The sequence below is a fragment of the Martes martes genome (assembly GCF_963455335.1).
Source record: "Martes martes genome assembly, chromosome: 4".
NCBI classification, from domain to species: domain Eukaryota; kingdom Metazoa; phylum Chordata; class Mammalia; order Carnivora; family Mustelidae; genus Martes; species Martes martes.
Genome location: NC_137891.1, coordinates 156,711,482 through 156,725,570, shown reverse-complemented (window position 1 = coordinate 156,725,570; position 14,089 = coordinate 156,711,482). Strand labels below are relative to the sequence as shown.

Below are 14,089 nucleotides of genomic sequence, written 5' to 3'. Positions count from 1 at the left end.
GCTGCTGTCGTCATTTGTTTGGATTGCTTCAACTGCTTCAAATTGGTCTTCCTCCCTCCAGTCTTACCTCTTGAAATCTGTCCTTCATATTGTAGACAGAATACTCTCTCTAAAGTATAATCTGATCATGCGTCTTATTCCTTCTATCAAACCCTCCATATTGTGGTTCTCCTAAAGTAAAAATCTGATCTTACCTCCTTAAATTTAACGTTTAGGATAGTGGTTACTTCTGTGTGTTGTGGAGGATAGTTACTGTCTGGTAGGTAGCATGAGGAGAGCTCCTGGAAATCTGGTAATGTTCTGTTTCTTGACTAGAATAGTAGTTACAAGGGAGGGTTCACTTTGTGAAAATTAGCAAGCCGTAAGACTGCTCTCAAATATCATTTCTCCTTGGAAGTCTTTCATAACACTTCTAGCTTCTGAACTCTCGCAGCAAAGAGAATTATATACTGTTTTTTAATCTGTATCATTTTTGAGTGTATGTTAGGAAATTAACAGATATCATCTCAAATTCTTACAGCAATCTTCATGGTAGGTATTACTGTCCTTATTTTATAAGTGAGGTAATTAGAGCTTAGAAAGATTAATTATCTTTCTTTTTAAAGAAATATTTTATTTATTAACTTGTCAGAGAGAGAGAGAGCACACAGGCAGGCAGAGTGGCAGGCAGAGGCAGAGGGAGAAGCAGGCTCCCCGCCGAGCAAGGAGACTGATATGGGACTTGATCCCAAGATGCCGGGATCATGACCTGAGCCGAAAAAGCAGCCGCTTAACCAACTGAGCCACCCAGGCCTCCCTAAGTATCTTTCTTAAAGTTACTACAGCTTTATAAGTGGCAGAGCTGAGACTTACTTTGTATCTATCCCAAAGACCATGACTCTTTCCACTATGCCATAGTAACTAGTACCCTGTTTACTACAACCATAGCACTTTCCATAGGATTTATAATTTTCTGCTTATTGTTTATACAGATAGACATGTAGGAAGTGCTAAATAAATATTTATTTGAATAAGTGAATTAGTAAATGTGTAAATGACTGTCATCCCTCTAGGCCAGACAGCTGGCAATAATTTCTTCTTCTGATTTTTGGACATTGAAAGTAGAGCTTTCCTGATCTGGAACTGTAATAAACTCTAAATATGTTTTTCTATTATTAATATTACTACCATTAAAAATCCAACATTTGAAAAAACATATGATTATTAGTTCTGCTGAAATCTGATATTTTAGCATTTTGCCTTGGTCTCTGATCAAGTTCTCCTTGTGGCTTCAAGCTTCCAGGGAAGGCCTAAAAATGATGTCCATGGCAAAGGAAAACATTTGGCTACTTTTCATTCTGGCTTTTCTGTCTTTGTAAGCAAATCACAAGAGCAAATCCTCTAAATATCTTCCACTTCAAGTCAGTCCTTCAAAATATTAGTTAGGAAAGAGGTAGAACAGGAAACCTACTTTTATAGGGCCTGGAACTCAAGTCTACAGAACAGAGTATTAAGGGCTTGGGTTTTCTTGCCTCTTCTTTCAGCTCTCGAAGCAGAGCTCTAATTGGGAGGATACGGTGATTGCTAAGTTAACTCTGTGCTTTGTTTTCAGGAACACCCCCCCCCTTATATATAATATGGAATAGTAAATAGGAAATTACTTTAGATTAAAAGGTACTGACTTAAAAGCTAGGTATTTGGCTACAGTGTTCTGTGATACTATTTTCCTTTTTAACAAAAACAATGAAAATGGCTATGACAATAAATTTTCAGTGTTCGTGCTAATGGCTTGAGAAAGAAAAACATCTTCACGTCCTATAGGATGGAGAGATTGTTTAGGCTTATGTCAATCGAATAAGCACTCAAAGAATATACTTGGATACTTACTGATGTCTGTTGCTTTGAGTTTTTAAAAATTTGTGGTAAGTCCAACTCATTTTTTAAAAATGTAAAAACTATTTTTGAAATGTATATTTAATAAAATACATCTATTTTAAATGTACAGTTTGATGAGTTTTGTCAAATGTATACTACTATAACCGTTACCCCAAAGGAAGATATGGAGTATTTTCATCAACCATCCCAGTTCCCTTATGCTTTTATTATACTATTATACTACTCTACTATACTCTAATACTACCTACCACATTTTATTGTAATAATTTGTTTAACCTGTCCCCCTCATCCTAAACTGTGAGGAACCTGAAGCAGAAACTTCATGTTTTTATCTTTACTACCTAGCAACGCAGTGCCTGACACATTAGTGGGTGATCAATTAAAAGTTAATTCAAGTTCTTACTGTACACCAACTATTGCTCTCACCTCTTTTCTAATTTCAATTTTATTTTTTTAAGTAGGCTCCACACCCAGGGTAGAGCCCAACATGGGGCTTGAACTTATGACCCTGAGATCAAGACCTGAGCTGAGATCAAGAGTTGGACAGTTAACCAACTGAGCCACGGAGGTGCCCCTGCTCTCAGCTCTTTACAAGTATTTTCAACAACAACCATATGGGTCAGGTACTATTATTCCCAATTTTCAGATGAGAAAAGTGAGGTTCAGAAAATCAGACACCCATCCAAGTTCACACAGCTCAGTTACTAAGCTTCTCTTGTCAAAGACAGTGCAGGTTTTCTTTTCTCCATAGCTTTTCCTATAGCTTTTCTACTTGATCAACTATAGAAAACCTCATCTCTTCTTCCACTACTGATATTACTGATGTATCTATCACATTTCTTCTGCTGTCTGAACTATCATCACATCTCTTCTCACGCCATTCACCAAGCATATATTGAATGAGTTAGCAGCAATCCAGGTAGGTATCTAATCTCAAAAGAATTTGGGTGGAAGACATTACCATGTAAACATCTGAAAAACAAAAACAACACCCCCCCCCCAAAAAACCCCACAGGGCAAATATGTTGCCGTTTACAGGTTAAAGACAGCGGGGGATTGCTAAAGTGTCCTTTCTTGAAGTAGTGCCTGCCAGGTTTACTCTTCCCTTCCATCCCTAAAGGAGTCATCTTTTTTTTTTTTTTTAAAGATTTTATTTATTTATTTGACAGACAGAGATCACAAGTAGGCAGACAGGCAGGCAGAGAGAGAGAGGAGGTAGCAGGCTTCCTGCAGAGCAGAGAGGCTGATGCGGGGCTCGATCCTAGAACCCTGGGACCATGACCTGAGCTGAAGGCAGAGGCTTTAACCCACTGAGCCACCCAGGAGCCCCAGGAGTCATCATTTTATAACCAGATAATTATAAGCTTCCTACTTACCTTGAAGGAGTCTCCTTCTCATCCAGCATGGTCTATGTTCTCCTGCCAGGTTGTACCACTGCTCATTCCAAAAGGGACTATTCTAAGATCTATATCTCCCTGTTAAGCTTTCAAAGCATTCTACATGCTGCTCCCACCAAACTATTCAATCCCATGTCCCACAACTTTGAGACAAGACCTCCACTATTCCAGCTAGGAAGGAATAAAGAATATCTTTTTTTTTTTTTTAAAGACATGTATATATATGTGTGTGTATGTGTGTGTGTGTGTGTGTGTATAAGATTTTATTTATTTTTTGACAGACAGAGATCACAAGTAGGCAGAGAGACAGGCAGAGAGAGAGGAAGGGAAGCAGGCTCCCTGCTGAGCAGAGAGCCCAATGCAGGGCTTGATCCCAGGACCCTGGGATCATGACCTGAGCCGAAGGCAGAGGCTTTAACCTACTGAGCCACCCAGGTGCCCCGGAATAAAGAATATCTTGAGTACTATTCTCATTTGTCCTGTTTTTTTCCTAATACATTGAACTTTATCACTTTTCAATATAATGCCTTTAATCCCAATGATTCTGACAGGTGTAGGGTAGATGGGGGGGAATAAAGAGATAAGGGTCTCTTTAACAGATCCTGAGATGGGGAGGTTGTCTGAGTGGAGGCTCTGTACCATTCTCTGTTGCAGCAGGCTCTGGGAAAGTCCCATTCGAAAGAGCTTCTGGCCATGAGCCACAGAATCACCAAATTAAGGCTTGTCCTAAAGGCACAGAGCACTGCACTACACTTGCCAGGTGTGGGAACAGCTACCTGGTGGCCAAATGAGTTACAAAGGAACTACAGCAGCGAGGATGAAGCTAGCTCTGGTGCAAAACTGTCTACATATCCCAGCATCAAAAGCTAAAATCCCATTAGGTAGTATTAAGGAGCACTGTTAGTTATTTCTTTTTAAGGTGTGATAATGACATTGAGGTATTTGATTAAAAGATAAAAAGGCTTTATATTCTACAGATACATACACAGATATTTATAGATAATAACAATTGAAATAATTACATATGAAATTACATCATAATGACTTGCTTTAAAATAATCTGGCATGACAGTGGAGAGATGGGTGGTAGCACATACAAAACAAGACTGGCCATGAACTGATAGTTGTCAAAGCTGTGTGGTGGATACAAGGGACTTCATGACTTTCTCTACTTTTGTATTTGTGTGAAGTGTGTTCTAGTAAGTGGTTAAAAAAATATTTCTACCACTACTGCATTCTCTCCCAACACACCACAGGGCCTACTTCACAGGACTTTGTTTTCACTTGAGAAAAAACATGCCCTTAAAGGCCAAGAGTGAACTTCATTTTTGGAATACAGATAGCCCAGACTCGTGACTCAAAAACAGGTCCCAGAATTAATGTCTAATCTTGGTGCAAGTTTCCTTGCTATTTAAAAAGCAAAGTCCCGCAATTTACCCCGGAGCTTAGGCTGCAAATTTCTGAGGGCAGGGCCCATGTCTGCTTATTTACCATTGATCCCGAAGCGAATCTAGAACAATGCCTGCCTCATCACAGATGCTTAATAAATATTTATTGATCGAACAATAAAACAGAATTGTAAGTCAGAGGGGATCAAGGCAACAGGGTGTCCTAGGGTGGGGAAATAGAGAAATAACAATCCTTAGAAAAGTTTTCCAAGAGTCCAAATGACTTCTTTTGCCATTGGTTCTACATGGGTCTTCCTGGGGGGGTTAGCAGGTGTAGTCAGGGGTTGAGGGTTAGGATGCTGTAAGAAATAGACTGGGGCACAGAGGAACACTTCCCCTTCCCCTATCATAATATTCCTGTATATATCTAAGTCTATCAGCTGAGGCCATGCTAGCATTTAAACTCGGGTTCTCAGACTATCTTCCTCAGCCGGTCTGAGGAACTTGCTGCTGTGACACTAGTCCACTTGCTTTTCCGTCTACCAGTGCTATTCAAGGTAGAAACTTATCCAGCAGTCATCAAGGGAGACTGGCTGCTCCTCTTCTTAATCATATAGTTACTGAATCTTTTCCTACCTGTTCTTCTGAGGACTCTTGTTGCGTTTACTATAAAAAATCCTTGAGATCAGCCTCAGAGGAGGTTTTTTTCCTCTGGAAACCCAAGTCCTGTGATCTGTCAGACACAGTCTGTGTAAAGTATTTAAGGCCCACAATTCTGTTCTCAAAACAAAATCAGAGAAAGTACCAAATTTTGTTTCTCTGCATTCATTAAAGTCCACTTGGTCAGGTGGGCTTTGCCAAAATTGGAAGGAAACTTTTTTCCCCTCCTCTTGGGTAAGTCTCTGAACCTTTGCTAAGAGGGCCCACCTACGAGATAATCGCTAAGGGAGAACGCCTGCTTGGAGACAAAACAGCACTAGAGCTAGGGAGCTCAACCCTGTGGAAGGAAGAAGAGCCTGGAACTGTGAAAGAGGCACCATAGTTACTATTAGTTTTACAAAAATATTTTGTTGGGTTATTACACAAGCCCCAAAAATACAAGCAGGGGACTCTGTGATACAGACAAAGCGACAGTATGTTGGTAACACGATTTCATTTTTAAACGAGGGCGAGGATCAGTTATTATTTATATAAACCAGCTATCTAATATGATCAAGGTTTAGAACTATTAAATAAGAACATGATCAAGGTTTAGAACTATTAAATAAGAACCAAAGTAGTTAAAACTGTGAGTTTGAATCCACCCCCCTCTTTCTTACTTATTTTCCATTAGGAAGTCCACAACGTATTTTTTCAAGCAGTAGAGATGGGCGTCCACAAGGCCTGTGTGGAAATGTATTCTAGGGTGCCTGCAAAAACAATCAGAGAGAAGGGGCTCACAATCAGGTAACATGGGTTCTATCCTATTTTTAGGTAGTAGGCATTAAAAGGTTTATAAGGGTCAAAGCCATGATCCCCACTGATCTCCTACTCTGGGGAGACCAAGATGGTGGATTACCGGTACTGATTCTACCACAGAAAAGGTTTTCTTTTTATAGAAACCCTACCTCACACTTTAATCAGGCCTTTAGGTGAACCATCAAATCACTGAGAAGTCATCTTCTTCTATCACAAACTTCTACTCACAATTCTTTTTTTTTTTTTTTAAAGATTTATTTATTTTAGAGACAAAGCGGGTGTGAGAGCCCAAGCAGGGGGGAAGGGCGGAGCAGGAGAATCCTAAAGCAGACTCTGAGTACAGAGCGTAACACAGGACTTGATCCCAGGACCCTGAGATTATGACCTGAGCCCAAATCAAGAGTAGGCTGCTTGGGGCGCCTGGGTGGCTCAGTGGGTTGGGGCCTCTGCCTTCGGCTCAGGTCATGATCTCAGGGTCCTGGGATCGAGCCCCGCATCGGGCTCTCTGCTCCGCAGGGAGCCTGCTTCCTCCTCTCTCTCTGCCTGCCTCTCTGCCTAGTTGTGATTTCTCTCTGTCAAATAAATAAAATATTTAAAAAAATTAAAATTAAGAGTAGGCTTCTTAATCCTCACAATTCTTACAACTAACATTTTCCTGCTTTTACTCTAACTGCCCTACTTCCTGCAGGCCATACTTCAGTCATGCTTTCCTCCAGGATTTGGCATGTATCACTCCATTTTCACAGAAGATGAAGTAAAATTCTGTGAACACTTACTAACTCCCTACTCTTACATATTCATCAGGATTTGTCCCAGATATAGTTCCTCCAGGAAACCTTCCCTGACAATCCAAGTTTACGTTCCCACAGTGCTTGGCGCCCACCTCTATCAGATAAGTTATAATCCAGTAAGTAACAGCCTACTTACTTGGCTATTTCTCCCCGCTAGACTGGGAGTTCTCTGAGGGCAGAGATTTATCTTTATAGCCTTAGCACTTAGCATTATACCTGACACAGAGAATGTATTTAATAAATAGCTGTTGAATAGATAAACAAATGAGTGAATCCGGTCAAATTAAGGCCTCCTGCTTAGTTGCTGTCTATTTTATTTAAATATTTTATTTATTTATTTGACAGAGATCACAAGTAGGCAGAGAGGCAGAGAGAGAGAGAGAGAGGAGGAAGCAGGCTCCCTGCAGAGCAGAGAGCCCCATGCAGGGCTCCATCCCAACACCCTGGGATCATGGTCTGAGCCGAAGGCAGAAGCTTTAACCCACTGAGCCACCCAGGCGCCTCTAGATTTTTTTTTTTTTTTAAAGATTTTATTTATTTATTTGACAGAGAGAGACACAGCGAGAGAGGGAACACAAACAGGGGGAATGGGACAAGGAGAAGCAGGCCTTCATGATGTGAGGCTCAATCCTAGGACCCTGGGACCTGGAACTGGACCATCCAAAGGCAGATGCTTAATGACTGAGCCACCCAGGAGTGCACCCCCCCCCCCTTTTCAGGTTCTTGAGTACCAAGAAGTGCTTGAGGAAACAGAATTTTACAAATGTGAATGTGGTTACTTTGTGTTGCCAGGGTTTCACCTGAAGTCCACACCCTAGGGGTGCCTGGGTGGCTCAGTTGGTTAAAGTGTCTATTTTGGGCTTCCTGTCATGATCCCAGGGTCCTGGGATTGAGCCCTCCATTGGGCTCCCTGCTCAGTGGGAAGTCTGCTTCTCTCTCTTGCCCCCTCCTCTGCTCAAGCTCTTTCTCTCTCTCAAATTAATAAATAAAATCTTAAAAAAAAAATGAAGTCCACACCCTGATAATCCTTTCCCACTTTAGCCAATTTATTTTTTATTTTTATTTGTTTTTAAGATTATTTATTTACTTGACAGACAGAGATCACAAGTAGCTAGAGAGGCAGGCAGAGAAAGAGGGGGAAGCAGGCTCCCTGCTGAGCAGAGAGCCCGATGTGGGGCTCGATCTTAGGACCCTGAGATCATCCTAAGATCATGACTGAGCCAAAAGCAGAGGCTTAACCCACTGAGCCACCCAGGTGCCCCTTATCTAGTCAATTTAGAAAGTTAAACTCTCCTGTTCTGTCCCTTGGTTAACGAAGTCCTTGAATCATTCAACACACTCTACCTATATTATTTAATCTTCATAACCACGTCACAAGGTAGATATTTTATCTTATTTTTATAGCTGAGATCAACTTTTATTATACACATAGGAAAGAAGTAACTTCAGAGTTTTAATAAATAGGGTGGCTCAGTTGGTTAAGTGTGTGCCTCCTGGCTGAGGTAGTGATCTTGGCCTCAGGCTCCGGCCTGCGCAGCAGGGAGTCTGCACTCCCTTTACCCCTCCCCCTGCTCTGACCGCTCTCCCTCTCAAATAAACAAAATTTTAAAAAAGAAAAAAAAGTTTGATTAGGGACACCTGGGTGGCTCAGTCAGTTAAGCAGCTGCCTTCGGCTCTGGTCATGATCCCAGGGTCTTGGGATTAAGTCCTGCACTGGGGCTCCTTGCTCCTCAGGGAGCTTGCTTTCCCCTCTCTCTGCCTGCCTCTCTGCCTACTTGTGATCTCTGTCTGTCAAATAAATAAATAAAAAAAAGTTTGAATAATCATCCTCTAAACTGTTATCAATCTCTAGCATATATGGTAGTAACATTCATACAACACCTTATAATTTACAAATGTTTTTCAGCTTTTTTTTTTTTTAAGATTTTATTTATTTATTTGACAGACAGAGATCACAAGTAGGCAGAGAGGCAGGCAGAGAGGCAGGCAGAGAGAGAGAGAGAGAGAAGAGGAAGCAGGCTCCCTGCTGAGCGGAGAGCCTGTGGGGCTTGATCCCAGGACCCTGGGATCATGACCTGAGCTGAAGGCAGAGGTTTTAACCCACTGAGCCACCCAGGGGCCCCTGTTTTTCAGCTTTTTACTCTCATTCCTTAAAGGAGGTAAAACAACAAAAAATTCTCCCATTTTGAAGAAACATTCCAAAAATTTAGCTGGTATATTCCCACTAGAGATTTAGCTACAAATGTGGAATATAATGAAGGAACAGAGATGGCAGATTCAGAGATTTTTTCTTTTCTTTCAGATTAAATTTGTAGTGAATGTAAACCTTGGGACTGGAGACTAATGGCATTTAAATTGTCAAAAAGGTGGTTTCCTTACTTCATTTTATAGTCTTGAATGACAAGAGAAATAAGGACTGATTTTTTAAAATTAAATTTTATTTTTAAAACGATTTTTATTTTATTTATTTATTTTTAAAAAGATTTTTATTTATTTACTCTATTACTCTATTATTATTATATGATGCTTTTGTTTCATAGGAAAGCACGTGGATTGGGGCGCCTGGGTAGCTCAATTGGTTAAGTGTCCGACTCTTGATTTCAGTTCAGATCTTGACCTCAGAGTCGTGAGTTCAAGCCCTGTGTTTAAAAAAGAAAAAGCATTTGGATTTTCTTTCTTTCTTTTTTTTTTTTTTTAAAGATTTTATTTATTTATTTGACAGAGAGACAGAGAGAGAGCATGAGGGGGGAGAAGGTCAGGGGGAGAAGCAGACTCCTTACTGAGCAGGGAGCCTGATGCGGGACTTGATCCTGGGACTCCGGGACCATGACCTGAGCCAAAGGCAGTCGCTTAACCAACTGAGCCACCCAGATGCCCTGGATTTTATTTCTTAGGTGATAGAAAACTACAGAAAGTTACGGTTTTATGGAAATACATACACACAGTATATTAGCTTTGTCTGTATTACCTAAGCTGGGCTGGAATTAGATTACACAAAATTCTCTTCTCTGAATGGTTCTCAGGTAGCGAATGCCACAGAGATATTTTATGTGACCTTTCAAAGGCAGAAGGAAAGCTACAGGCACATTTGTAATGTTCTAAAGGTCAACGGATGGTGCCACATACTGTGGCAACTTGTTCGTGACATCACTGATATGCTAGCACACCAAGTAGGTATGGGACAATATCCAGACTTACAGATCCTCCAGAACCTATCAGATATCTTCCTTCAGCTTCTCTTGAGTCCTGAGCCAAGTACTGTGTAGTTGTGTGCTGAAGGAAGCTAGCTTTCCCCGCAGGTCACCCACAGCAATGAGGCTGAAGGTAGTGATAGATAGATGCGGGTTCCAGTTTGTCCTTGCGGGTCCCTGTTTGCTCTTGCTCTTGTGCACATCCAGCTCTCCTTTCTGACTGTGTCTGGCTGACTCACAGCAATCTCACTCTGAACACTAGACACAGAAGCAATAGCATGCATACACTGCTCTACCAGTTTCCACAATTAAATAATAAATCCTTATTCTATATCTCTCATGTGAGTTCTGATTCTCTGACTGATATAAAAATTGCTACCAGAACTGGTCCTGGAGAGGGGTGCCTGGCTGGCTCAGGTGGTAGAACATGCAACTCTTGATCTCAGGGTTGAGAGTTTGAGCCCCACACTAGGCACGGACCCTAGTTAAAAAAATAAATATCAAAAAGAAGTGGTCTTGGAAGAACAGAACATTAAGGATGCGTTTGTGAATTGATTCTGTATCACCTACAATTAGTTCTCTAATTTGTTTATTTATTTATTTATTTAGTTATTTTTGAAAAAATATTTTATTTATTCATTTGTGTGTGTGAGAGAGAGAGGGAGAGAGAGCATGTGTGAGCACAAGCAGGGGGGAGCAGCAGGCAGAAGGAGGAAGCAGGCTCTCTGCTGAGCAAGGAGCCCCATGTGGGACTTTATCCCAGGACCCTGGGGTGATGACCTGAGCTGAAGGCAGACACTTAACTCGACTGAGTCACCCAGGCATCGCATTTTAACTTATTTTTTATTTATTAAGTAATCTCAACCCCCAACATGGGGCTCAAACTCATGACTCTGAGATCAGGAGTCACATGCTCTACTGAATGAGCCAGACAGGCACACTGATTAGGGTTAAAGGTCTTTCAACTGATTGGATGACTCCTACCCAGATTAACCAGAATAGTCTCCCTCACTTAAAATCAAGAGATTTTAACTTATGACTTATAAAAATAACTATCACATAGACCAATGTCTAACGTTAACATAGGAGTCATCAAAGCCTTCCTAGACAGGATCACAAGGCCACCCACCCTTCCTGTCGTCCCAGCCCAGAACGCTGGAACCTGGTGAGGTCTGGAGTGTGACCCTTCCCAAGATGTGCTCTAGACAGCAAACTGCACAGCCCCACTGACAAAGGGCTCCTACTTAAAGACAAGCCCGGGAAAGAGAGCTGTCTCTCCAGTTATTCTTCTAAGCTGCCTGATCCATTATGTCTGAAGAATTTAATAAACAAAGATTTAAGCCCTTTATAGAAACTGGGTGAAAGCTGACATATTAATTTGTACTCCACTCAGTCCCCCTGACCTGGCGAATACGACCTTTTGGCAGGTCTGCCTCGCAGTCCTCAGTTCTTCCAGGACACAAAGCGGTATTCCTACTGGCTTCAGATCCAGTTTCAAGCTGGTTATGTACATGGCCAGAGGCAAGAGACCAGTCAAGGATCCCTTGGCGGTTCATTTCTCAAAGCTTGGTTCCAGCTTTTGCATGACTAGAGTTATAACAAATTCAAAAGTTATTACAAGTCAGCCTGCTCAGGCACTCTCAACCCTTTGAGGTTCAATAGTTAAGTAAAAAAATTTCTCCGGAGTGACAGATATGTGCTAGGCACAGAACCATATTAGGTCTACAATACTGAAAGAAATATAGATCTCATCTAGTAATCAGGGGTGCCTGGGTGGTTCAGTTGGGCATCCACCTTTGGCTTGAGTCATGATCCCAGGGTCCTGGGATGGATCCCCACATCGGGCTCCCTGCTTGGCGGGGAGTCTGCTTCTCCCTCAGACTACCCCTGCTTGTGTTTTTTCTCTCTCTGTCAAGTAAGTAAGTAAAATATTTTAAAAAAAATTAATAATCTAGTAATCACTACTTTTTGTAAACTTTTAAAGACTTCCCTTTGCCTCTTTAAACGCTTTCACGTTATATTCTATGCTTCAGAGAAACTAAGTGACCTAGTTATTTTACTTTCCTTTCTCTGTACCTTTGCTCATGTAGTTCCTTCTGGAGTGACTGCCTCTACCTCTGTATACCTACTACTCCTAAAATATATAAATCCTTAAAGCTCCAGCCTCAAATGTCATTTTCTTCTTAAAATTTTTCCTGATTCTCCTAATCTAGTGAGTTTTTTTTTCTAAATACAAAATTTCATCAGAAAAATCTCTGACAATACTAATGTTTCTATATGGTGTGTAACTATCACCTCTTTCAGGGAGAGGGATTTGAGACTAGATCATATGAGCGTAATGTCCAGAACAGTGCCTTATAAGACAGGCATGAAATAATACTTATTGAATGTCCTAAAAGAGTATATATTCTGATGAGTCTACAGACTCAAACAAATGTTGGGAGACTTCAGGAAAGTCCTGATGAGTTTGGGTGTACTTCAGAATATACCCAATAGGTCCAGGGGAGCTGGCAAGCTTAGGTGCACAACAGGGAATGGGAAGACAGGGGCAAAAACGGGATGGACTACTGAGTGAGACAGCTAGTCCCACCATAACAGTCAGGCCTCTGACAGACAGGGTAGCAGCTGAGGATCTCCTCTCAACCTAGCTCTCACAGAGCAGCTACAGAGAGACAGACCGGATGGACCCTTAAAGGCTGCCTTACATGAAAAATTGCTTGTATAACTGTAAAGCATCTCAGTTTTTCCAAAATTAAAATATCCTTTTTCCAAACCTCCCTTCTCCTCCCTCAGTCCTTTCTCTCTCTTATCTTTCACAGCCAAATTTCTTTTTTTTTTTTTAAATTTATTTATTTGACAGATAGAGATCACAAGTAGTCAGAGAGGCAGGCAGAGAGACAGAGGAGGAAGCAGGCTCCTCGCTGAGCAGAGAGCCCTATGCGGGGCTCAGTCCCAGGACCCTGAGACCATTACCTGGGCCCAAGGCAGAGGCTTTAACCCACTGAACCACCCAGGTGCCCCATCACAGCAAAATTTCTCAAAGGCATTGTTCAATGTGCTATTACCATTTCATCATCTTCCACTCTACCCACTTCAGTAAGGTCACTAACGGCTTCTATTTTAGTAAAACCCAGTGATCTTTCTTAAGTGATTACCTTTTAGTTATTATCTCACTCTCAACACTAGACACAGAATCAATAGCATGCTTTCACTGCTCTACCAGTTTTCACAATTAAATAATAAGTTCTTATTCTATGTATCAACACTACTGTTACTTTTCCCCTCTGGCTCCTATAATGTTATATTCTCTTGGGTTTTCCTATTCTTTTCCTCTCTCTGCTCTAAGTTTCCTTTGGAAGCTCATGATCTTCTCTCTAGCTGGCCTAAGCTTGTTCCTAATTCTCTTTTCCTAAGTGATTTCATCCTTGTCTCTGTCATCAGTCACCACCTATACATCAATGACTAAATCTTTTAATGTTAGGTGTAGTCCTATCCTCTGAATATATAAAACTTCTTACTGATACATTTTCCTGAATATCTTAAAAGCCCCTCAAATTCAGCATAACCCAAACTGAACTTTGGATCTCACCTCTACAAACTGAGTGCTCCCATCTCATTATCTTCCTGTGGCTCAAATCAGAAATGTGTCATTCCTGACACTTTTCTGCATCTTGGCCCAAAGGTTCAATCACACACAAACACCAAGCCCTCAGTTTTTATCTGCTAAATCCTTCTCTAATTTAGCCACTTTTCTCCATTTCCACCATCAATACCCTAGTTCAAACTACCATTATTTCTCACCTGGATTACTACAATACCCTCCCTTATCTGGTGTCTCTATATTCTCTTACCAAATGCCAATTCATTCTTCACACTACATCCAAAGTTATCTTTTCAAAAGGCAAATCTGATCATGTCATTCTCCTACTTAAAACCTTTTGGTAGTTAGGACTATAGTAGATCATTTTCAAAAATGGTCATAATTATTC

General features: G+C 41.1%; 1 protein-coding gene across 4 annotated transcripts in view; it reads right to left on the bottom strand.

The window, feature by feature from the left end:
• The window catches only part of EIF2B3 (eukaryotic translation initiation factor 2B subunit gamma), a 126,779-nt gene that overhangs the window by 39,288 nt on the left and 73,402 nt on the right, over window positions 1–14,089 (bottom strand). For all 4 annotated transcript variants that reach the window (XM_080800708.1, XM_080800707.1, XM_080800706.1 and 1 more), the window contains one exon: window positions 5,980–6,069. In XM_080800708.1, coding sequence (XP_080656834.1) covers window positions 5,980–6,069 — 90 coding nt within the window. The remainder of the gene's footprint in view (window positions 1–5,979; window positions 6,070–14,089) is intronic.